This window comes from Mastigoproctus giganteus, chromosome 4 (assembly GCF_048544385.1).
Source record: "Mastigoproctus giganteus isolate SK-2022 chromosome 4, ASM4854438v1, whole genome shotgun sequence".
In the NCBI taxonomy this organism is placed as follows: Eukaryota; Metazoa; Arthropoda; class Arachnida; order Uropygi; family Thelyphonidae; genus Mastigoproctus; species Mastigoproctus giganteus.
The window spans coordinates 189,833,539-189,859,660 of NC_143578.1; the positions used below are offsets into that span (position 1 = coordinate 189,833,539).

Below are 26,122 nucleotides of genomic sequence, written 5' to 3' on the forward strand. Positions count from 1 at the left end.
GCTGCAGTCTTGTCTAGATGATCCTGCAATGCATCTTTAACCAGCGACTCCATTATTTTACCCGGAACAGAAGTTAAACTAACTGGTCTGTAATTACTCGTGTCACCCTTCGATCCCCCTTTGTGAATTGGGGATACATTTGCACATCTCCAGTCAGTTGCAACCTCCCCTGAGTCCAAGGATGCTCTCGTAATTATGGCTAAGGGTTTGCTTAGTTGCTTTGTCGCCTCCTTTAATATAACTGGATAGATCCCATCCACCCCAGGTGCTTTTCTTACGTTTAACTTCAACAGTTTCTCTTCCACTTTGCTCTCAGTTATTACAAAATCTTTAAGTATCCTGCTACAATTTGATAACCTTCTGCCATTTCCAAACCTTAATAATTCCTCATGTGTGAATGTAGATGCAAAATACTCATTCAGTTTGTTTGCTATCTGAGCAGGATCATCAACAGTCAAACCATCGATGTCAAGTGGACCGATCAGATTCATCCCCTTCTTTTTAGAGTTTATATAAGTAAAGAAATCCTTGCTGTTTTTCTTAGCATCTTTTGCTAAGGATTTCTCGTAATCTGCCTTCGCCTGCCGAACCTCCTTTGTGACCTGATTACAGATTAACTTATATCTGCCAAAGGCTTCTGAGTCGCTTGATAATTTATATGCATCCCATGCATTTTTCTTCTCTGTTACGAGTCTCATTAGTTCATTTGACAACCATTAAGGCCTAAACCTTGAACAATATTTCTTAATAGGTATGAAACTTTTAGTAGAATCCACGGTTAATTCCTTGAATGCTTCCCACTTAGAATTTACTGTTGGTAACATCGTCAGTTGATTCCACTGTACAGAATTTAAAAACTGTCGGAGACCACTGTACTCGCCTTTACGGAAGCAAAAACCCTTTCCTTTACCCCTGACGGTAATTAAATCTTTAAGTAAATCCCACGTCAGTACACTGTGATCACTGCCACCTAGTGGTTCTTTTATCTGCAAATTAATAATACATGAATGATCACTGCTGATAACCAGATTAAGAGTATTACTTTCTCTGGTTGCCTCTCGAACATGCTGCTGCAGAAAACAATCATCCAATAAATCCACAAAAGCCTGACTAGTGTGTGAGTGCCCAACCCACAAGTTCCAGTCAATATCTGGGAAGTTAAAATCCCCCATTATAAGACATAACGATTTACTAGCCCACTCTATTTCTCTGTACAATTGTTCATTGTACTCATTTGAGTCATTAGGCCTATAACACACTCCTACTCTTATTTTTGCTTTCGCAGTGCTTATTCTGGTGTCTCTGGAACGGCTTAATATCGTAAAAGCAGGGTACACTGTACTGTATAACTACATGCATAGTTTTAAATGCGGTATTTATGAATGGTTACCATTCATTTTTTGTAATTAATGTTCATATTTTCAATTTCGTTTATTACTTAAGAAGAAAAAAAACTCATAAACCCAGGAACTCGTAAAATGGGAACTGCCTGTATATATATAGATCTCATTCCATCTTCTTTCTCACACCCAGGGGTAGAATGCCATGGTGTGCTGTATAGCTTAATATACTAAGATAAACTAAGATGAGTAGGAGACCGGCAGAATTACTTAACAAGTACAGGTCACTGTTGAAAAAAAGCTGTGAATTAGGGTTGAATTTGAAAGTGTCTCCAATTCTGCCCAGACACGACAGGAGGGAGTATATGATGAGAGCCCTGTCGATCAATTCGGCCCTGGAAAGATTGTGCAGGGCTCAAGGGGTCGAATTTTTTTCAGCCTGGTCTGTACTTGTTAACAGGAGAGACTGCTTCTACAGGGATGGGATACACTTAAACAGAAAGGGTGCAAGAATGTTTGCTGATGCTATAGAGGAGTGTTAGGTGGGTCGGAAAACTGCTAGATTGGGGGGACACAAGGACTAATAGATTAACAGTAGCCACTGGCAGAGGTGAAAGTGATTCTTGCACTGCTTCTATTGGAATGAGCAGCAGCCTGGAAAATAAGATGCAGGATATTTCAGAGACTGCTGGGAATCATTGGGGTACAAATAAACACATAGGTTGTGTTAGGGTAGCTAAGAAAAAGAACAGGTGCATGTATACTTGCGTGTACACCAATGCTAGGAGTTTAGCAAATAAATTTGATGAATTTGAGGTATTGCTCAAAACATCAAAGGCAGATATTGTTGGGATTTCAGAGACGTGGTGTCACACGAATATAAGGAATGGAGAACTGGAATTTGGGGAGTACAATGTCTACAGAAAGGATAGACAGGATAGGAAGGGAGGGGGGGTTATGCTATTAGTTAAGAAATACATAAAATCCAAGGAAGTGAAGCCAGTCGACATCACTGGACAGTGCAGTGTCGAGTTAGTTTGGCGTGACATAAGCATTGGGAGATCAAAATTGAGAGTAGGAGTGTGCTATAGGCCTAATGACTCTGATGAGTATAATAAGAAACTGTACTGGGAAATAGTGGGCCAGTAAATCAGAGAGTCTTATAATGGGAGATTTTAATTTCCCAGATATTGACTGGAATTTGGGGGCTGGTCACTCACACACTAGCAAGGCTTTTGTGGATTTATTTAATGATTGTTTTCTACATCAGCATGTTCACGAGGCAACTAGAGGGAGTAATACTCTTGATTTGATTATCAGTAGTGATTCTTCATGCATTAAGAATCTGCAGATAAATGAACCACTAGGTGGCATTGATCACAATGTGCTGAAGTGGGATTTACTCAAAGAGGTGACTACCATTAGGGGTAAAGGGAAGGGTTATTGCTTTCGTAAAGGCGACTACGATGGACTGAGACACTATTTAAATTCTATACAGTGGGACCAACTGATGATGTTACCAACAGCAAATTCAAAATGGGAAGCATTCAAAAAATTATCTTGGAAGCTACTAGGCTTTACATACCAACTAAGAAATATTGTTCAAGGTTTAGGCCTAAATGGATGTCAGATCAACTAATGAGACATATGGCAGAGAAGAAAAATGCATGGGATACTTACAAATTAACATGTGACACAGAAGCCTATGATAGATACAAGTTGATCTGTAACCAAGTTTCAAAGGAGGTTAGGCAGGTGAAGGCAGATTACGAGATATCTTTGGCAAGGGATGCAAAGAAAAACAGCAAAGAGTTCTTTACTTATGTAAACTCTAGAAGGAAGGGGATGAATCAGATTGGTCCACTTGATATCGATGGGTCAACTGTTGATGATCCTGCTCAGGTAGCTAACAAACTGAATGAATATTTTGCATCGACATTCACATGAGGAGTTATTCAGCGAGGGGAATGCCAGAGGTGTATTCAACTCTGGCAGTAAGCTAGAGAATCTTGTAATAACTGAGAGTAAAGTGGAGGAGAAATTGTTGAAGATAAACAGAAAGGCACCTGGGGTGGATGAGATCTATCCAGTTATATTAAAGGAGGCAGCAAAGGAAGTAAGCAAACCCTTAGCCATAATTATGAGAGCTTCCGTGGACTCAGGGGAGGTACCCATGGACTGGAGATGTTGCGAATGTGACCCCAATTCACAAAGGAGGATCAAAGGCTGACACAAGTAATTATACCTGTGACTTTAACTTCTGTTCCCAGAAAATTAACGGAGGCACTGGTTAAAGAAGCACTGCAGGATCATCTAGACAAGACTTCAGTTATAGCTCAGACACAGCATGGTTTTGTTAAGGGGAAGTCTTGCCTGACCAATTTGATTGGATACTATGATGCAGTCACAAAAGAACTGGATGCCGGAAATAACTTTGATATTATATACTTGGATCTTAGAAAGACTTTTGATACTGTTGCACATGGAAGACTGCTGCACAAATTGGAGCAGTGTGGCATTGGAGGCAAATTGCTGCTATGGATAAAGGGGTGGTTAAGGGGGAGAAGACAGACAGTGGTAATCAACGGTCACTGCTCAGCGTGGACTAATGTTATTAGTGGAGTCCCTCAGGGTTCAGTATTGGGTCCATTATTGTTTTCTGTATTTATAAATGATATTGATGATGGTATATCAAGCTTAATGTCCAAGTTTTCAGACGATACGAAGGTTGGCAGGGTTGTCAAGGACACTACTGACACTATGCTGCTGCAACAGGATCTGGAAAGGTTGAGCAGATGGGCTGAGAGGTGGCAAATTAAGTTTAACATTGATAAATGTAAAGTACTACATATAGGAAACAGCAACCCCAGAGCAACGTATCAACTCTGTGGTACTACACTGACAGTGGTAGAGAATGAAAAGGACTGGGGGTGGTTGTGCAGGCAGATATGAAGTTCTCTGAGCAGTGCACACGGGCTGCAAGAGTAGCTCATGGTGCATTGTCAATGATATACAGGAATTTTTCTAGCAGGGATAGGGAGGTGATTATTCCCTTGTATAAGGCAATGGTCAGGCCGCACCTTGAGTACTGTATACAGGTCTGGAAACCTCATTTGAAGAAGGATGTAGAGCTGCTGGAACGAGTACAGAGAAGGGCAACAAGATTAGTGAATGGAACAAAGGGGTGCTCTTACGAAGAAAGGCTTAAATTTTGCAAATTACAGTTTCTGCAGACTTGGCACCAGTGAGGTGATCTGATAGAGGTGTATAAAGCCTTGAATGGTTTGAGCATGTTCAATGCTGATGGGATTCTCCCTCTTTCTCACCTGAGAGGGCATAAATTCAAATTGAGGAAAGACAGATGTAGGATAGACATGCGGAAATTTGCCTTTAGCCAGCAGGTGGTTGGTTGGTGGAACAGACTTCCATCCCTTGTCGTGGAAGTTGATAGCCTAAATAAGTTTAAGGCTCAGCTGGACAGGTATTTAGAACGAACAGAGGGGTGAAGTGGAAGTGGTTATTTTATTTTATTTATTTATTTATTTTTTTGGCTGATGCTGCATAAGCTTGCTTTCTTGCATCAAATGCCTCTACTAATGCTAATGCTAGTGAAGTAAATTAGGTAAGCTAAGAGGGGTGAAGTGGAAGTGGTTATTTTATTATTTTTTTTAGTTATTTATTTTTTTAAATTTATTTATTTATTTATTTATTTATTTTTTTGGCTGATGCTGCATAAGCTTGCTTTCTTGCCTCAGATGCCTCTACTAATGCTAATGCTAATGAAGTAGATTAGGTAAGCTAAGACTAGGCATTAGTAAATTATTAACTGTAATATTATGTGGTCTGTGTTCTTTCTCTCACACTTGCATTCTCATTCATTCTTCTGGTTTCATTTCATTTGCTCAGCTTTCTTTCTTTCTGCACTGCACTTTCTGGACACCTCAACTTACTAACATTCTTCAGTTGAGGTGCAGGCCTGGTTGCAATTTTTGCCAACCAGAGGAGAATGCAGTGGGTGTGTTTGTGTTGTTAGTATTAGAATAGACTTTGCGTTAGTATAAACTGAGGTGAGTTATTACTTAATAAATGGTAGCAATAGCTTAATTAATAGGTGAGTTATTATTAAATGTGTTCATACAGCCAACATTTATTCCTTTTCACTCCCATTTACCATAACCCTCATTCACTCTCTGTTATAATTCAGTGATCACTGTGTATATATATATATATATATATATTAGGTCAAAGTGCCAATTGATTTTTGTTTTGCGAGTGGTGGTGAAAAATTTTGTTTTGGGCAGGAAGCATTACCGGTAATTAAGGCCTAACTAACTGGCTAGCCATGGTTGTTCTAGCAGTTGTTGGTTCGCCTATAGTTGCATGTTAACAATTAACCTGGAATCAAGTTAACAAATATATAAATGTAAAGTTTGGAAAGATTTAAAATAAGAGGAGAGAGGAAATAAAGGGAATTATTAAAGATTGAGTCAAGAAATATTAGGAATATAGCTAGGAAGAATTAGGAAGGTAACATTCCTTCACATGGCCGTCTCTCTGCTACTTCCTCTGGGGCTTTGAGCAGACAGATAGCTATACTAAAAGAATGTCTCATGCATACCTGTTTCTATAGTCTCAATAACAGTTTTGCTTAGTAAGTATTCATGTTTAGTTATGGATGTTCTAATGTAATACGGTAAATAAAATTTAATTTTTAATTAATTTAGTTTTAAATTTTTGGATTATTATTAGCTGCAAAATGGGATAGAGACCCAAAACCCAATGGGTATGCATCAGAGTAAATGACGTTTTCTTCTATAGCTAGTATAGCTATAGATATATATTAGTGAACTGGTGCTTTTTTTTTTTTTTTTTTTTTTTTGACGGCACAAAATGGAAGAAGCTGCAAATGCACTATAAAATAACAAAGCAACAACTAGTTAACTAGGTTTAAAGTTCGATTTGAACGAAATGAATAAATGTTGATATCAGAAGATTTGAAACAGTAATCCGACCAAGGAAGAGAAATCTTGAAGATCATCCCATTTTGCAATATTGTGGCATAATGGCCACAAGAGAAGGCTCCACTGGAAAAGAGACCATCACCAAAGTTGTGATCCGAGGTGCACAGAGGACCACTCACCTCAACCGTGTACTTGGGAGGGTTGTTCATGAGAAAAAGATCAAGTGTGTCAGATGTGTGGTTAGGATTGTCTGCTGTTCTGGGAGGTAAATGAACAGTTTTTGCAAGGTCAGTAGCAATTGCAAAAGCTTCGGCATCTTGACCAGTGACTAGAAAAGAAAGCCAGCTGGAGTTGTGAACATTAAAATCACAAAGGAAAATTACCCTGTTGTTTGGAAAGCTGGACTGGAGAAAGTCAAGTTTGAAAGAGAGGAAATCAAAGTTCCAAGTGATTAGTGGAGATGAGAGAACGATAGAGGCAACAGATGAATTTGACAGAATGTGGTAGGAGATTTTAAGCCAGAGAAGATCAAAGAGAGGAGATTCCAAATTACTGTCTCTAACATGGAATATTAGAATGGACATAGGCACAAGTACCACTGCTGAAGTGAAAAGAATCATAGAGTTAATAATTGGAGAACTGAGATGGGCAGTTGTTGAATCAACCGATAATTGGGATTCTGTCAGAAAAAGTATGTGAGGTTTGACAGACTAAGTGGAAATGGACATCACCAAGATTAGAACTGAGACAACGTACATTTGTGAAATGAATGAGGAAGTGTTCGGGAGGTTTAGATCTTTTCGCAGATAAGTGTGTTCTATTAGTTTGACTATTCATGATGTATTCAATGGTAGGAAAAGGAGAGGTGGGGTGGACATGTTGTATGAAGTGATGAAATTTTTGGATATGGTATACACATGGCAAGAATATACTCAGCTCCTTGACAAAAATGTGGCCTTGACAATGCCCCCCCCCCATATGTACTACTCAAACCCCATCCAGTCACTATCTATGAGAACAGAGGCAGTGAGTTTAATGTTAGCTGATCCAGAAGCCTCTTAGAAAGTTACCAGCAGGTTCAGTCTGGTGGACTATCTAGCAGCCGCCCTGCGAATACCATTTTAGAGCTGTGCCTCAATATGTAAGGAAGCTTGGATCTCACCAAGATGTCCATCATAACCTCAAAATACATTGATCATACTGAATTATGGAAGAAATTAGTGGTGTTGCTGGGGGCTTTGCTCTGAAGACTAAACATGGGTTGCACCACTTCAAATCTCCAATAAGCAAAGTGTTGGTATTGCACCAGTTGATGAGAATCATACACCACCTGGTATTGCTTGGTAACACAGAATGGCAGAATTACTCTGTGTGGTGAGGGTGTCGAACCTCAATCCCTGCTTATGTTGGTTTGCACCTGAGTGGTCACCTCCAGTCTATTGGGGTGCTCTATTTCAAAACTTGCACATGGGAGTTATATCCAGGGTTACTAACAGTCCCTCCCCATCATGAAGGTGTAAACAGAGGATTTGGTTGCCACAGAAAGATGAGACTTTGCTTAAAATTTGGTCCACTTGACTTGAATGCTACCTTGAATATCAGTTCCATCAGCATTTTAGACTCCCAGGTAGCAACCTCAGGTTGACATACCTGAACATGTCTGTGACAGCCTCAAGGACCAATCTACCACAATATACCCTAATTTTTGTGATAAAATTTATGAGAATAGTAGCCATTCACTGTATTTACTGTATACTCCTAATTGGAATAAACCACTCATATTTTATAAAGCACTAGTTGTGTAATTACAATACTTTCTTTTGTGTTTGTGTTGCCATAAAGTTGAAATAATTTATTTTTTGCTCCTTTAATGTTATTAGAGAAGGGAAAAAAAAAACTACATCTAGAAGTATAAGAGCTGTTGATTAAACATGCCTGCATGTAAATAACACATTTTTAATTTATCATTGCAGAATAAAAATGGATTACTTTTAATAAACTCTACACTTGCTTGGACTTGTCCCACCTTTTTTTTTTAACCTCACAATACTTCCCATTAGATTGGTTATCAGAACTTATCAGAAAGCAACAACATAGTTGTTGTTCTTTCTGATAACAACTCTTTCTAACAACTCTGTTGCAACAACAGAGTTGTTATATGGCTGACTTTCAGTGGTATCACCGTTGTCATGGCCTTTAGTTTTTGTTAGTTTAATGAATTAATTGAGCCTAAAATGGGTTAGGCTAAGTGCTGCCCAAAACCTGCTATTCCACACCACTCTATACTTAAGTTATGTTAAACTACATCATATCATTCTTATCTCAAGAATATAATACACAAAATATCAAAATACAGTGGATTTTAGTTACTTGGGCCACCAGTTAACCGGGGCAGCCATTTATTTTGGACAAATCTTAAAGAACCTAATTGAGAAAATAGCCAGGGTTTTCTTCACTTAATTGGGACAACATACCATTTAATCAGGGCAGGAGACTACAGTACTCGAGATTACCCCCCTGATTGTTTCCTACCAGACTGTGTGATTCAGTCAGAGATAATCTTTATAAGCCCAGGGCTGGTGCCTGAGGCAAAACCTTGTAATGCTGCCTAATCATATCATATCTTAACACACACATATATATTCAATAGTGCATCTAGCAGCATCTATTTTAGGCAGCACCTGTGGCAAGTGCCTCGTGCACCCCTAGTGATGGTCCTGCATATGCCCATTAACTAGTACCAGTAGGTGTTAACTGCTAGGCACCAGTTAACATCATCACTGGTTAGTAGAATCAGCCACTTTATAGAATCCAATTTTAAAACACCAACTCAAATCATTAAAATGCACTACACTTTCATTGTTATCTTAGTTTCGGTTATAAGAATCAATTTTGAACACTTGTAATATTTTTCTAAAGGACATTTCTGGAGGTCGCTGTCATAAAATAATAAAAATAATTTGCAGTTTCTGGTTTATTTGGCTTTTCTGTTAGTACAATCTATTATGAACGGGTTGTAAACTCAATCTTACTGCATTTGCAATAATATCGATAACTGGAATTCTGTGGGTTTTTATGTTATTATGGTGAAATGTGTTTTCCCTTCACTGAAATATTCAATCATATAAAAAACATAAATAAATTTTCAGAATCTTCTCTTCATTCTTATTTTTTAAGCTTTACAAACTTTTTACTTCGTATTTCACTCGTGCATATCATGTTAGTCAGTGGTGAGCTGTGAATATTTTAACAATGGGCTCGCAGTTTTTCCGACTTTCTGCCGAGTAATTTGATCAGTCACTGAAGTGATGTCATCCGCGGTTTTTTCGTGACTAACCGGTATGATATCTCGAGTTAGAAGCGGATTTGGGGGGTTGACAGATGGGGATTGTCACCCCTTAACCAATGCGTATAAGTGTATGTGTATAAGGTCTATCTAAAAAAAAAAAAAAATGTAAAAACCTGGTGGTCATGCTTCCCCCTTACGATGATACTGGACAGGATAGTGACTGATTAGAATTTTTGAATAGTATAATGTCATAATCATACTTCTGGAAGTTACTACTGCAGTATGACTACAACAATACAAGTATTTGTCATATGGGTGCGAGAATACAAGTGTTTGTCATATGACTAAAAATACAAATAATTGTCAACAATTTCTTTTTTTCATCTTGCATTTTCATTACATTCCATTGTTAGGTGACTCTAACAGCTGCGTATGTCATTTCAACTACAAGATTGATACTTCGATCGACGCTGTTTTCTAGAGACATTTAGATGTATACTTGCAATTGCAAGTATACATGTCTTACTTGAGTTATAATAAATCAGTTGTATCTTGTCTTCCAGAAATTATGAAAATTATTATTCTTAGCTATATGGTGCAAGGAAGCCTGAGGCCTATGCTGCACCAGCCACCCTGAGAGAGAGGGAGGGAGAGGGAGAGAGAGAGAGAGAGAGAGATAAAAATAGAAGGGAATCACCAAGAAAGAGAAGAATAATGATATCCAGCTCAAGACCCTGGGTGTGCCAAGCCTGTACTCACCAGATGTGAGCCCCTGGGATTTGCAAATGTTCAATAAAATATTTAAAATACAAAAGCTCTTTTATTTCGTAATCAATATACAAATCAAAATACCAAAAAGAAACATGAAGGATGTTTCACATAAACCATCTACTGTGCATGCTGGGCACATGCAACTTTTTTATTCGGTTTTTTTTTAACAACTAGGGAAATATATAGTAGATACATTTTTTCATGATAAAATTTTAATATTGCAAATAAAAAATAAAATGAAATATTGCCCATATCACAAATAACATAAAAACTATCACAAAACATTCCACAATATAAAAACAAATATTACATGGAAAAAAAATTATTACACAATTCAAGAAAAATTTATTCTTGAAATTGCCATATGCAATTTACTTCTTTATTAATATTTGTTGTCGATCTTCTGCTTTGCTCAATAGCCGAGCGATGATTACAGAGGAATGATCTGGATCAAATTGAAGCAATGGTTTTCCATTTAGATCATAATAATCTGCAACATGTTTAACAGTCAACACTATTTATTCATTTACTCAATATTATTCATTACGCTGAAAGCTTGCTCAGCTTCAGCACTTCTAATCGCAATGGTTTCAAAGATATGTCTGGCTTTCTTAATTGAAAAGGGAATTTCACTCGATTTTAAAGATAAATTGTCTTTGACAAAATCTCTAAAATCATTAATTTTGATTTCATGTTTTATCAGAAAAGTTAAATTTCTTATTCAGTTTTCACTGTCTGGCACTGAGACGAAAGTTCTTTCATATTCCACGATTTCGGGTAGCATATGTTTAAAATTTCTTTCAATTCCTCGTTGTCAATGGAATTATTATTTTCATTATTTAATTTAAGGATAAAACAAAGCATTTAATAACTTGTCACAAGGTAATTTTTTAATTGTGTTCTTACTTTCGAATTTGATTCCTTCAAATTCTTTCCGCTTCAGCGTGCTCTCAATTTTAGCATCACAATTTCCGTTGGAATTTTTCAAATTAGCAATAGCATTTATAGTTCGAATAATTAATTTATCTACTTTTACCATTGTGATTCTGTAAAACTTCTGAAAGGTATGAGAGCTCTTCCAGGATGTCGATCATTAGTGCTAAATCGTTAAGAAATTCCACATTGAAAAGTCTGTTTAATAATCCCGAATATTTAACTTGATTAAAAATGTTTGCACAAAGCGAGATAATTCCTTCAATCTGCAATTGCCGTCCGCAAGCTACAAGCTGCTCATCATGGCCCAAACACAAGACCGATTTTTATAGTTTCCATATCAAGTTCTTTAGCAATAATCCTTAATTCGCACTGGTTTTTTGGAGTTTGATGATATAATGCATACAGTTTTTTTTTTTTTTTTTTAATTATTGCCTGTATGCCATTATATTTAGAACATTTTCTAAACAGTAAAAGCCTTGACAAAGTTTTAAAATCTGCCATTTCATCTGCGTAAAGTTCGTATAATATCCTAGTTACCTCCATTCCCCCTCCCTTACGTTGCTACTGTCACCAGTTCTTTGAATATTATGCAAAATGTCGGAATCACTTATTGATCATGAGAACCAACTTATTCAGCAACCGACATTTTGCACAATATGTCGGTTGCTTATTAGAATTGCCATTTAATAGAATTTAAAAAAAAATTCAATTCACAAAAATGATCACAATGACCAGCACTTACTACATATTGTACAGTTAACAGTACATTTTTTATGGAATGTCTATCGTAAAGTGGAGGTTCACTGTATTTTTAACTGTTTATGTGAAACTTTGCATAATTGGGGCAGCAACTTAATCGAGCCAAAGTGTGCTAGTCCCAATTAAGCAAAATCCACTGTATATAATAGGAACTGCACATTTAAAACTGATTCTATTTAGTTCTGCTGATTAATTCCATGAAGCTCTTTAACAACAGGCAGTTTCATTATATTCTCTCTCTCTCTGTCTGTCTGTCTGTCTTCAAAAGGAAGCAAGACCTTGAGATTACTTCTCGATGACCTTGGATTTGAGCAATCCAAAATCACCAAGAGGCAAACCAATTGGCTAAAGAATACTGCAATGGTAAAGTTAGTAGAGAAAAAGTTTAAATTATTTTTTTGACTAAACTGAAGAAAAAAACTTGGTGGTGAAGTTCTTGTCATTTACAATCAGGCATGACAGTTTCTATATATTTTGAGTAATTTTGTCATTGTGGCATTAGTCATAATGACAAAATTATTCAAAACTGCAAGTGGTGCTAGCAGAACAAGTAACATTTTCAGAGCTGCTAAATGGAACTTTCTTTATTGCTTAAAAATTATTGTTTGTGATTTCCCTGATGGAGTTTGTGAATTTGTTGGTTACTTTATGTTTGGAATTGCATAAGAAACCACAGTCACCTTTTGCCGCAAGTGTGTATTGTATTGATAGGAAAGTTCAAGTTTTGCTACCACCGTTATAGCACTGAGTGAGTGGTAGGAGAATTCTAGTGTTTTAAATGGTAAATAGGTAGCTCAAAACTTTGAATCATGTAGGTTGGCATTAGTTGGATAACTTCATCATGCATTATAATTAACTTGTGAATTACAAAGGAAATAGTACAGTGCAATACATAAACATAAACTTGGCAGCATTATTATTGTCGCATATTGCAAAACTGGAAAAGGTTTTCAAAGAACAAAGAGAATACTATCTAAAACTGAAGCCTAAACAATGCGAATTTCTGAAACAGCAGTTGAAATACTTGGGTCATCTTGTTAGCGGAGACGGTGTCTGCCCAGATCCAAACAATGTTGCCACAATTCAGTGTTTACCCCCAAAGACAGTCAAACAGGTCCGGTCATTCCTCAGGATGGCAGGATTTTATAGGAAGTTCATCCCAGAGTTTGCTGAAATAGCTCGCCCTTTTGACGTAGCTTACTAAGAAAGACACTCCTTTCATTTGGGACAGTTTCACCCAGCAAGCCTTTGATAAGCTGAAAACTGCTTTGACAACATAGCCTCTGTTGATTTTTCCGGATTTCACAAAGCCATTCTTCATGAGTATTGATGGAAGTAGTTATGCCATTGCTGGAGTTCTCAAGCAGGAAGTAGGTGATAATTTGAGACAGCCTGTGGCTAATGCCTCTAGACTCTTAAAGAAGTCAGAGAGATTGTATAGTACCACCAAGAAAGAAGCCCTTGTGATAGTTTTCGCAATTTAGACCTTTTTTAGTTTTTTTGAGTTTCACACTAATAACAGATCATCGGCCATTGGGTTACTTGCTCCATTTGAAGAATCAGTTGCCTTGTTTTAGCACACTGGAGCATGTTGCTACAAGAGTTTGACTACAAAGTTTTATACCGACCTGGCAGAGTCCACTCAAATGCAGATTTTCTTTCCAGACCGGTGTTAGATGAAGATGAAAAATGGAAAAGGCCAAACCAAAAACTACTGAGTGAGTCGCTCCTATATCAACAGCTGTAAATTTGGAAGCATTAGTTCAACAATAAACCAGAACTTTGATCAAATCCCTACAAAGAGAAAACCTGAGCTTGAAGAAATTAATTGAACAGCTGGAGGGAGAACTCCAGGCATCAACGAAAATTGCAGATTCATTTTATTTGAGCAAAGATGGAGTACTGTATCATTTTTCTTTATCTGACCCTGGAGATACACGTCAAGAGTCATCTGAACAGCTAGTAATACCGGATGGTTTGAGAACAGAGGTGTTGAAGTCATGCCATGATAATGTTCTTAGAGGAGGGGGACATATGGCACTCCAGAAAACATTGTAAAACTTTTTTGGACAGGTATGTACAGTGATGTCAAGAATTACATCGTCTTGCATGGAGCGCAAAGGATATAATCCTAAGGCCAAAGCAGTCCTGATGCGAATCCGTGTTGGAAATTATCCTTGGGTAAGAGTGTCCCTGGACATCTTAGGACCTCTTCCAATGTCTTTGAGAGGGCATAAATATCTATTACTGGGAGTAGATAACTTTACACGCTATGCCGAAGTGATTTCACTCCAGACACAAAAAGCTGATGAAGTTGCCACATGGTTCATCAACAATGTGATCTCGAGACATGGAATTCCTAAATATATACTCACAGACCAAGGTGCTAACTTCACGTCTTCGTGTTACAACAGGTGTGTGAAAAGCTTAATATTCATCAACTACACATGTCTTCTTTTAACCCTCAGTGCAATGCTAAAGTGGAACGCTTGAATCGTATGTTAGCAGCAATTTTGTCACATGTAGTCAACGATGCTCAGTCAGTTGCGATGTCGTGGAACCCTTGGCTGTCGCTGCGTACCATGCTACAACCCACAGTTCTATGAAGGAGTTTCCTAACTTTTTGATGTACGCATGGGATTTGGTGTTGCCCTCCAACCTTATCCACACCCAAGTAAGATCTACTTATGCTTCTTTGAAAAATTATTCGGAACAGATGTGTATGTGTCTTCATAGACCTTATGATACTGTCTCTCAACATCAGGAAGTAGTGCAAATGCAAGAACAACGTAGGGTATCAAAAGCTGTAGACAAGAATATCCATGTAGGAAGTCTCGTCTATCTTTTTACTCCTAAGTTAAAATTTAGGCACTACGAAGAAACTGGCTTGTTTGAGCACAGGTCCTTATCGAGTGATCAGTCAGACCTCACCAGTTAACTTTAGGATACAGCATATGTATGATCCCAAAGATAACCAACTAGTGCATGTAGATCGATTGACAAAGGTAGTTGATCGGAAAATTTTTTCCGAACTAAAAACAGAGGAATCAGATGTTGAACTTCTAGATCAAACATGTACGGAGACATCTGAAAGAAACATGGATTTTTGATGATCCTGAAGTAGAAGTGTGTGATTAGATCACACCAATAGACCCCAGACCAACAGTAACCCAACCAACTAGAACTGTAAGCATCCCAGTGTCCATTCCTCTGTTGTCTCTCCCATCTAGAAATCAGTAAAAGCAGACGAAGATAGAACAGTCTACGAATTCACAAGGAACTGCCCATGTGCCTACCAGTGCCATAGATATAATTTGCGCAGTCACAACCATATGGCACATACCCCACAGGAGGTGACTGTAACACCTCAGTCACGGAATGAAGCATTACTGGCTGAAACAGCTTCTGTTGTAGGAGCAGAAACAGAATTTGGTATTCCCATCAGTGAGACAGAGATGGAGAAAGCTGTACCTCCAGATCAAAATGATAGAGTACAAGGGGATGCAGATAATGTAGAACTGCCAAGTGGACTAGAGAGAGCAATACAGTGGATGTCCACTGGCCTCGAGATTACATCAAAAAAACGATCAGAACTCTCAAACCACAGGATTTGATTTAGCAGGCTTACTCAGAGATGCTTGGAGGTGACACGGAACAGGTTTTGCTTTTATTTGATCTCATGAGAGAGCAGGTTGTCTCCAACATCGAATTTACTGAAAATCAAATCGACACGTGAGGAGAATGTTATGTTTAAAAAAAAAAATCCATATATTGACTTCTAGCTTCTACCGAAAGTGACAGATTCTTTTTTTTTTCTCTATCTTTGTGGACTGAGTACAGTGATCTGAAACAGACATAGAATTTTGCTTAGAAGACCCAGCGCTACAAGTTAGCCACCCAAACTTTTCACAAGTCTCCCACATATCAAGTTTTGTCCCGATGCAAGACAAACACCTTGGACAATACAGTTTCATCAACTAATTGGTGAAGGATTTACTTCATTGATCAAAATCCCTATTATACTTCTATCAGTAACCATATTAGGATTATTTGTTGTTTCTTCATGTATGGCATGTATCCGAAAATAAATTCTTATTGTGCTCATGTTTGGAAGAAGAAAAGGAAAGGGATCAAGAAAGTTATATTTGCGATAGAGATAGATCAAGAAGTGAAAATGAGCTTAATATTTTTTCTTAAAATAAAAGAAAAAATAACAAGCGTGCAAACGAAGTGAATCTTTCGCCTGAAAGGGACGAATGGGAAGAGATAGAGAGAGTGAATGGGAATTTTTTTCCCTCCCTTTTCGTTATTGTCTTTCTCCCTATATTCACACAGTCTACAGACATGTTTCTGAAAAACGGATGGTAGGTGTTAAGAAAAATCTGGCCTGCCCTCCTCACTCCTTTATATTGGTGGTGGAAAGCAGTGGCCAGAGAAGACCTCAAGGAAGGGGGAGAGAGAGAGAGAGAGAGAGAGAGAGAGAGAGAGAGAGAGAGAGAGAGAGAGAGAGGATCAGAGGGAGGATGATGACATAGGTAGTACAGCGGAAGAATGCATAGAGACCTCAGTATCCACCCAGAGCACCCAATTCGTGCAGAGCAGAGTTAGTTCATCACCCCCAAGCAAGTTTTTAAATGCTGGAAGGAGAGTCAAGGCTTATTCCCAGAAACAACCAATCCTTCCTGAACCATGAAACTACAACCACAGAAACATAAAATTACATACCTTCATTGAAGCACAAAGCCACAGACCAGTACCCATACGAAAGAAGTATTCCTCTCAACGCCCAGAACACAGCTCATGTCAGACACATACCAGGAAGAACCACAGACACCAGGAGTTCAAGTGACTTCCTGAATGACAGATTTTAAGTTCAAGTTTCCCCAAGTCACCTTGGAATTGTGGTTTGTTTGTTGTTATTTGGTTTTTAGGAGCATTAGCAACTAAGGCCATATTGCTTCGGGGATATGTGGTGGTCATTCCCTGACTTTTCCGCACCCTCTGTATTTGGTGGTCACGAGCTCAAACCCCAGTCTAATCAAGAAGCGTGTGCTATGCACTGCTGCTCCTGCCCACCTGGCTATGGAGGTGTCTGCAGTTGTGGAGTGTCACTTTCAACCATTCTTAACCTGAATATACATCTCACAGATGACATCTAAATGTGGATTCGTCCCATCCCCAGTTCACAATTAGGCCTTCATGGATGTCCAGTTCTGCAGAGATGCTGAGAGAGTGCTCTCCTCGAAGGAGATCAGAGTCATAGGTTGTGATGATCAGCTTAAGGCTACAAGGGTTTTGATAGTGGTAAATGCACATAAGTTTCAGTCTATGACCCTCCATATTAGACCAAATCATTAGACCCACCATATCACATCAGCTTATGGCCTGATGTGATATGGTGCCAAACAGAAGCCAAACAGAAGTGTTAGCCAACCTTTTGCCACCTTCTTCAATGATTTCAAAAAAAAAAAAAAAGAGGGAAAAGATGTGCAAATAGTCTGATATTTGAAAATTTCTTAAGGTTTCCATATTGATCTTAGAACTTCCAAGTGAAAAGGCAATTGATATCATTAATACCGATGATAATGAATCTCTAGAATAAAAGTTTGTTATTTATTTGTTGTTTTTTTGAAGGGGGAGGTATATATGTCATGTACTAAAAAATGTATTAAAATTAATAAAATAATGTAAAAATAATTCTGCAATTTTTAAACCTTTCAGTGGCTGTAAGTTCATAGGTAGCACATTAGGCTATAAATCCCCTTATATTCAGCTTTTCTATTTTCCATCCCCTTCAGAGTACATGAAACTGGAAAAATGAAACTTTACTATATTATAAATTGAATTATTTGTGTGTGTGGGGGGGGGGGATAACAATGATTAAAATTATTTTAAACAGGAAGTATTTTCAAATTAATAATTTAGTTTGTGATCTTTAATAAAATTAATTCTTCAATATCTATAACAATAATGGAAGCTTTTTTAGTGTTTTAAAATTTTAGAGTAACTTTATTTACTGATGTTACATATTATAAAATATAAATATGAAAAATATCAGTTTTTTTGACTATCATTCAAATAATTCCTAAAACACTCTTTGCATGATAATAACAATATTGATAATAAAACAGAAATTTCTGTACCAATATCAATGCCAACATGTCAAGGTCAATCATAAAGGGGGGAACCCCCATCTTCCAGCACTATTCTCCATTATAATTTATGAAATAATTTTTGCCAACTATAATTCATTTCATTTCATTCTTGTATTGTAATATATAATTATCAAAAATTTCTACAAATATATATATTAAGAAAAATACAAATAAAAAAAGCATTACAAAAATTTCTTAAAATACACAACACTAATATGAAATTAAGCATTCAGTGTTAAACTACCACATACCTTTTGCCATTTTAGATTTGTTACTTCTGGATAACTTTCCAATTTTCAAACTAACTTTCTCAATAAGTGTTATTTCTGAATATAATTCTATTTGTTTTATTTTCAGGATGTCACTTGCTATTATTAACAGCCACTGGAATGATGCTGGCAAACTTTCCAAGGGTGTTTTTCCGAATTCCTGCTGTTTAAAATGCCGGAACCAATAAGAACTTGAAGGGAACTGATATGGCAAATTTTGAAAATATAAAGTGTGTGTATTATTTTCTTCTTCTTTCTTTCTTTTCACAGGGTCACACAAATAAAATGGATCTGTTATGTATGTGATTGTAGTATCAAAAAATTTGCAAAAGACAGAATCGAGACTACAATTTGGCCGAATGCATTTCACACTCTCAGTTAATGAAAAACTAGATGGATGTGTAAATTTACATAATGCTGTCCTATTTACCAAAGGCCGTGTCATTGCTGAAAATATTGACTGTATTGTAGTGTTTCGTTTTCTCCAACTATTTGCTGAAAAATAAAAATAAAGCTTGTTTCTAAGCAGATATTTTGCAGCCTCCATATACATATTTATAAATATTATCCTGCAAGTATAAGGAAAGTAAAACTGTGCATTAAACAAAATGTAAAAAATTTTAATACATTATCTCCACAATACGTAAAAACTATAAAAGTATAGAAGTTTCCTACACCAATTTTCCTTCACTTCTACCTGTATGGGCCCACCAATTCCAATATGGAATATTAGAATATTAGTATTAGAAAAATGTCACCTGCTCCTAAGTAAAAAAACGAAAAGTAAGATCCCTGTGTTTTATATATATTTTTTAAATAAATAAAAATATGTTAATATATTTTAAAAACTGTACTTTTATTAAGCTTTGTACATTCCTTCAAAATGTACATTCTTTCAAGGCAGGACTAGACAAACATTTAGATAATGGATGGATGAAATGGGAAGGTTTTATTTTTGGTTCATGCTGTATAAGCTTGCTTTCTTGCATCATATGTCTCGGCTAATGCTAATGTACAGCTTAAAAAAGTACAATTTTTCCAAGCAAGCAAGCATCGTAAAAAAAAAAAAAATTACATCTATTCTAATACAGACTGAGCGGAGGTTTTCTTTATAGTTTATCCACCATTGCTATCAAAATAGAGCAAAACTTCACATCTTTATTATTAGATGTGAAGTTTTGTTTTTATCACATCTTTATTATTAGCTGAAACAAAAATTGTTCACTTTGTAAACGCCAGAATACATTCAAAATTGCTATTCTATTTGTTCTAACAGAAACCATATTTTTTGTCTTGCAATTTAGAAAATGGTTTTTAAATAAGAGATCAATATGATTTGATAAGTCACAGGAAAGTTATGAATAGGAAATCAACACTCTTGATCTGACTATCAGCAGTTGCTCAACATACATTAAGAATATTCAGATAAAGGAACACCGGTAGTGTGGTGTTCCTTTATCTGAATATAGGAACAACACAAGGCAGTGATCATAATATAATGATGTCGAATATACTTAAAATTATAACTACTATCAAGTTGTAACTACTATAAAAAGGGGTTTTGCTTTCATAAAGGTGATTACAGTAGTCTTGGACAGTTTTCAAATTCTTTTCAATGGGACTAACTGATGATGTTACCAAATGTAAATTCTAAATTACATTCATAGAAGTAATCATAGAAGCTACTAAGCTTTTTAAACCAACCAAGAAATACTGTTCACGATTCAGACCTAAATGGTTGTCAGATGAATTGATGAGGCTAGTGGCAGAGAAGAAAAATACATGAGATGATTACAAATTAGTAGTGAAAACAGAAAGCAACAGTAAGAGCAAAGTAATCTGCAATCAATTCAAGGGGGTAAGACAAATTAAGTCATATCACAAGAAATCTTTGGCTAACAATACAAAGAAAACTAGCAAAGAATTCATTACTTATGTTACTAGCAGGAAAGGGATGACCCACATTGGCTCACTGAATATGAATGGTACTTGTGCAGACTGCTGACCAACTGAATAAATATTTTGCATTTATAATTATGCATGAAGAATTTAGGATGGGAATACCACAAGTAGAACAAGTTTCAACTGCCAGCTAAATGATTTTGTGGAAATTGAAGATAAAAGTAAACATGGCACCTGTGGGGGGTTGATGAAATGTATCCAATTATATCAAAAGAGGCAGTAAAAGATAAGCAAATCTTTGGCGATAATAATGAAAGCATCCTTAGATTCAGAGAAAGTACCTATAGATGAATGATGTGCATATGTCTCTTCTATTCACAAAGGAGGATCAAAGGGTGAAATGAATAATTATAGACCTATGAGTAATTACAGACCTTGACTTCTATTCCAAGGAAAATAATGGAGTCAGCGGTTAAAGAAGTATGGCAGGATTGTTTTAGCAGGAATGCAGTTATGTGGAAATCACAGAATGGATTTGTAAAGTAGAGAGGTTGTCTGACGAATATTAGCTAATACAAAGCAGAAACAAAGGATGTAAAAATAATTTTGAACTCATATACTTTAGATTTCAGTAAAGCTTTTGACATTTTTCCACATGAACAACTACTATATAAACTGAAGCAGTGTTGTAAAATGGGAAGGTTACTGCTGCTATGTATAAAAGGATGGATAAGTAGCTAAAGTCAGAGGTGGGGTATGAATGGACACTGCTCTAAATGGACTAATGTTATTAGTAGGATCTATCAGGGTTCAAATACTGGTCCACTCACTATTTTCAATATTTATTAAATTTATTGTCCAGGTTTCCTTAGCAATAAGTTTAACAAATAAGCTATTAAACTTATTGTCTAAGAGATTAGGCAAGCTAAGGCAGATTACAAGAAGTTCTTGGAAGAATGAAAAGAAAAGTAGCAAAGAATTCTTTGCTTATATTAACACTAGAAGAAAAGAAATGAACAAAGTTGGCCAGCTAAATATGAATAGCATAACTGATGATGCTCCTGTTCATTAGGTTGCTAACAAATAAAATAAATATTCTGCATCCACAGTCACACACAAAGTAGTTTTAAGGGATAGGAAAACCAAAGTACACCAAGCTGTAACTGGGCACTAAATAATTTTAACTGAGAAGAAAGTGGAAGAGAAATTGTTGAAGCTAAAAGAAAATAAGCACTTATGGCTGATAGGATCTATCCAGTTATATTAAAAGAAGCAGCAGAAGAGGTAAGCAAACCATTGGTCATAATTATGACAGCATCCTTGAATTTAGGGATGTTCCAAAGACTGTAACATTGCCAAATGTATCTTCTATCCACAAATTGTTCAGGTCAAGCCTGTAAGCTTGACCTGGACAATCTGATTAGCTAATAGGATGCAGCAACAAAGCAACTGAATGCGAATAATAATTTTGACAACACATATTTAGATTTCAGTAAAGCTTTTGGCATTTTTCCACACCAAAGACTACTGCACAAATTACAGCAGTGGTGTGGCATTAGGTGCAAGTTACTGCAACAGATAAGTGAATGGTTGAGTGGCAGGCAACAGACAGTGGTTATACATAGGTACGGTTCTTGAACTAATGTTGAGTGGAGTATCACAGGGTTCAGTACTGGGTCCTTATTGTGTACAATATTTATTAAAGATACTGATGAAGGCATATCAAGATTAATGTCTATGTTTTCAGATGATAAAACAGTCAGTAGAGTGGTCAATGACAGAGATCAAGGTAGCTGGGACCGAACCATAATAATGGATAGGTCAATCCCGCACAACAGATCCGACATAACCCTTGTGGACAAGAAGGAAAAGGCTACCTATCTGATTGACATAGCAGTACCCAACACTGGCAACCTGAAGAAAACCCATAGGGAAAAGATCAGGAAGTACACGAACCTAAGACAGGTGGTCAGAGATGTGGCATATGCAACAAGTAACGACCATCCCGATCATCGTGTCAACAACAGGTATGGTGCCAGAGACCCTACAAAACAGCCTAGCAGTAACAGGTCTCCCAGCAAACACCTACAAACTCCAGAAAGTCGCAATCCTGAACACCTGTAGGATAGTCAGAGAGTTCCTCGACCAACAGTAACACCAGACATAACAACAACCACCCTGTGTATTTGGTAGCAATACCCGTCACTGGGTGGAACCCCCAATCAAGGAGAAATAATATAAAATAATAACAATAGGTATATAATCATCATAAATTAGAGACAAATCAGTATTTCCACTTATACCAAAAATCTGCAAATTTTTTTGTCTTTCTGGCACTTTATGCTGCCAACGTACTTCCATAAACTTAATACACTTGTAGTTAGAAATAACATTTTTCCAACCAATATGCATAATGTCACACAAGCATAGAGTACTAAATGAAAATGTGCTTCTTTTTTTTAAACTTGGAGATTGAGGTGTTTAAGGCCTTGAATGGATTGAGCAAGCTCAGTGCTGATGGCATTCTTATTCTTGTTCAGATCAGACAAGAGGGCACAAATTCAAATCGAGGAAAGATAGTTGCAGAACAGATGTGCAGAAGTTTGCCTTTAGCCAGTGGGTGGTTGATTGCTGGAAAAAACTTCCATTTGTTATTGAGGAAGTTGAAAGCTTATATAAATTTAAGGAAGAACTAGACAAACTATTGGAGGGAAAAAACATAGGTGAAATGGGAAATATCTTTTTTTTTTTTTTTTTTTTTGGCTGATGCTGTATAAGCTTGCTTTCTAGCATCATTTGCTACTGCCAATGTTTCCGCACTTATCAAGGAGTGAGCAGGGTAGATCCTTGCTCACTGCCTGATAAACACTAAAATGTTTCTGTTCATAAAAAAAAAAAAAAACCCTCTGAAAACTTTTGTTGTGTTATAAATGGATAACACTGGTTGACAACAACTTTTATAAAATAAGTACTAATATACTAAGGGTACTGTTTTGTACAACATACACAATTAGTAAAAATATCTATCCAAATTAAAAAGCAGCAACTTCAATATAAAATTGTATCTACCAGATCTTTCTTTGTAAACAGGTTCCAGGGGATGCCAGTATTGCAATGTATTATCATAGAAGGAAATTAAATTGTCCACATCAATCATATTATTCCAGTTTCTGCAAAGATATATATAAAAAAAAGGCTACAAAATGAAACATTATAAGCAAGAACAGAAGATAAGATTAAAAAATAAATTACAGCAATAAAGTTAGACAAATATAATGAGAGACATCACAGATTTCTGTATCTCTTCATGGAGAATTTAAAAAAAAAGGGGGGGGGGGAGGAAGATATTTTTAGAAACAAGAAGTAGGATAGACTGATCACATTACAGTAAACCCCCGCTATTCGCAAGGGTTACGTTCCTGAGAAATGCCGCAAATACCGAAAACGCGAATACTGAGTTATGACTCCCATAGTAATAAAGGAGTTCCATTCCAAAGTATGAAATATATAAGAAAAACTAGTCTAAAATTTTGTCTATGTATGTATGTATTATATGTATCTTCATAATATGACTATGTACATAGACAGTACATAGTGAAATGCAAGCATATGGCATCGAAATGAAAATAAGAAAAAATTTAATATTAAATGTAATATTTGTTAGAAATTTCAAGCAAATCTTTCAAACCAGCACCTTTGCTAGCTAAAAAACTTATCCTGCCAGTGCTATCGCCAGTTTCGCTAAAGTGTTGATAAAGGAGTTTTGCCTTTTCATGAATGATGAGTGAACTTAACGGAATTTTATTTTAAGTTCGGTCTTCTATCCACAGATTTAAAGCTTTTTCCATTTTTTCTAATTTACCATCATGAGTTACAGAGCAAATTTTTGAAGCAATTAGCGCGTTTTCACGGACACTACGGCAGATTTTTTCTTCCGATTTTTTGATTGATCGTACCGTTGACTCATTGATTTTATAATGTTTTGCCACTGAGAAGACACTTTCACCATTAGAAAATTTGTCCGATAACTCAATTTTATTCGCTAATGTCATCACCTTCTTTGATCTTTTCACATTTCCCTTGTTATTCGTAGCCATATTTTTGTACGGGTTTGAAAGAACTTGTCCACAATAAAGTCACTTTCTTCCGTTAACACACTCGAAAAAGTTTGTTTTACACTGCAAAATGGTAGATTTATCATTTTTGTAAGCATATCAATTTATAAATTGATAAATTTATTCAATTTATAAACATATAAATTAAAAACAAACGACAAAACCTTCCATGGCAAGCGCATAACACATACTGAACAAGGATTAGCGAGAAATATCCACACACGTGATTTTGTCACCCCTCTCCCCCCCACCCACTGAGCGCTGTTTTGACTGGGAAAGATAATTTTAGCCATGCCCATGTTTTTTATGGCGGAAAATGTTCACGGCGCTTTAAAATCCACATTTTTTTAGGTTTCATTTTATATTAAATCAGCGACCGCGAATATGCGAAACCACGAATACAGATACCGCGAATAGCGGGGGTTTACTGTACTGTCACAGCAATTCAGGCCACCAGGTGTCACTGCACACATTCTAAAACTAATAAAATCCAGAAATAATTTGATATCACCTGCTTTAGGAAATTTAATGTTAAAAGGCATCACACTAAATTAGCTAGCTGCAAACTGCTTCATTAGACACTTGTTTTAAATGGACTGATTAAATTTAATGACGATGGTTTTTCTTTTTTTATGAAAACTACAAACACGAGAGGTATTAGAACCTATAGTACTTAGTACCTTGCATGGGTTAAAGGAGGTTGACAAGATGAAAGTAGATATTTATTGACATTAGAATTGAGCTTTTGTAGATTGTAATTTTCAGGAAGTATGTATGAAGGAAGGTTGTTCCAGAGAACGGAAGTTGAATGAGGAAGAAGAAAAGTTGGTTCTGTGAATTTGAATCTGGACAGTAAAAGGATGTTGACTGGTTGTGGTTCATGTTCAAACTGCTTTGGAAGAGACAGGGCAAGAAATACAGAAGCCAAAGACAGTTGTTGTTGTTGTTATTAGGAGCATTAGCAACTAAGGCCATCTAACTGCCCTCTTTTGAATGGAATCTAGAAGGCTAAGAGATATTTTGGGGGCACACTCCAGATGTGGCAACAATATTCCATGGTAGGGCAGATTTGTGATTAATACAGTGGGAACAGCAGTTTGGAAGAAAAGTAACATCAAGAGCGAAAGAGAAAAATCTACTTTTTTTTTAGATGCAGAGGAAGCAATATTAATAATGTGCTTATGCCAACAGAGATAAGAAGTCAAAGTAATCCCCAATACAGATATATGATCTTGTCCAGAAATCAAAGTGTCATCAAAGATAAGCTTAGGAGCAGAAGAATCCTTTTCACAAGATATAAAATAGGACTGAGTTTTAGAAGAAAAGAAATCAACAGGTATCTATGGCTCACTGGAGAATTACCTGAGGATCAGCATTTAAGGAATTGGTAGTGGACATTCGAGAAGATGAAGCTGTTTGTGCAGAGCAAGGTTTCTCAAACTGGAAAGCCGAATGCTGTGCTATCATCAGCAAAACTATGAATAGGATTTCTGGTCGATGGAAGAAGGTCATTGATATACAAGAGGAAAAGAACTGAACCTTGGTGAACACCAGCATTAGTGGAGAAGTTAGAAGACAGAGAGCATCTACCATCACCCACAGTGAGTGATCATAGAGAGAACGCG

The 26,122-nt window shown here is 36.6% G+C and overlaps 1 protein-coding gene across 1 annotated transcript in view; it reads right to left on the reverse strand.

Moving 5' to 3' along the window:
• Window positions 1-26,122, reverse strand: part of LOC150087275 (TATA box-binding protein-associated factor RNA polymerase I subunit B-like) — a 308,013-nt gene that overhangs the window by 58,832 nt on the left and 223,059 nt on the right. Inside the window, exons 12-13 of the mRNA XM_090372434.1 lie at window positions 23,452-23,552; window positions 18,463-18,975 (exon numbers count right to left, since the gene is read on the reverse strand). Of these exons, the coding sequence (XP_090228560.1) occupies window positions 18,463-18,975; window positions 23,452-23,552 (614 nt within the window). The remainder of the gene's footprint in view (window positions 1-18,462; window positions 18,976-23,451; window positions 23,553-26,122) is intronic.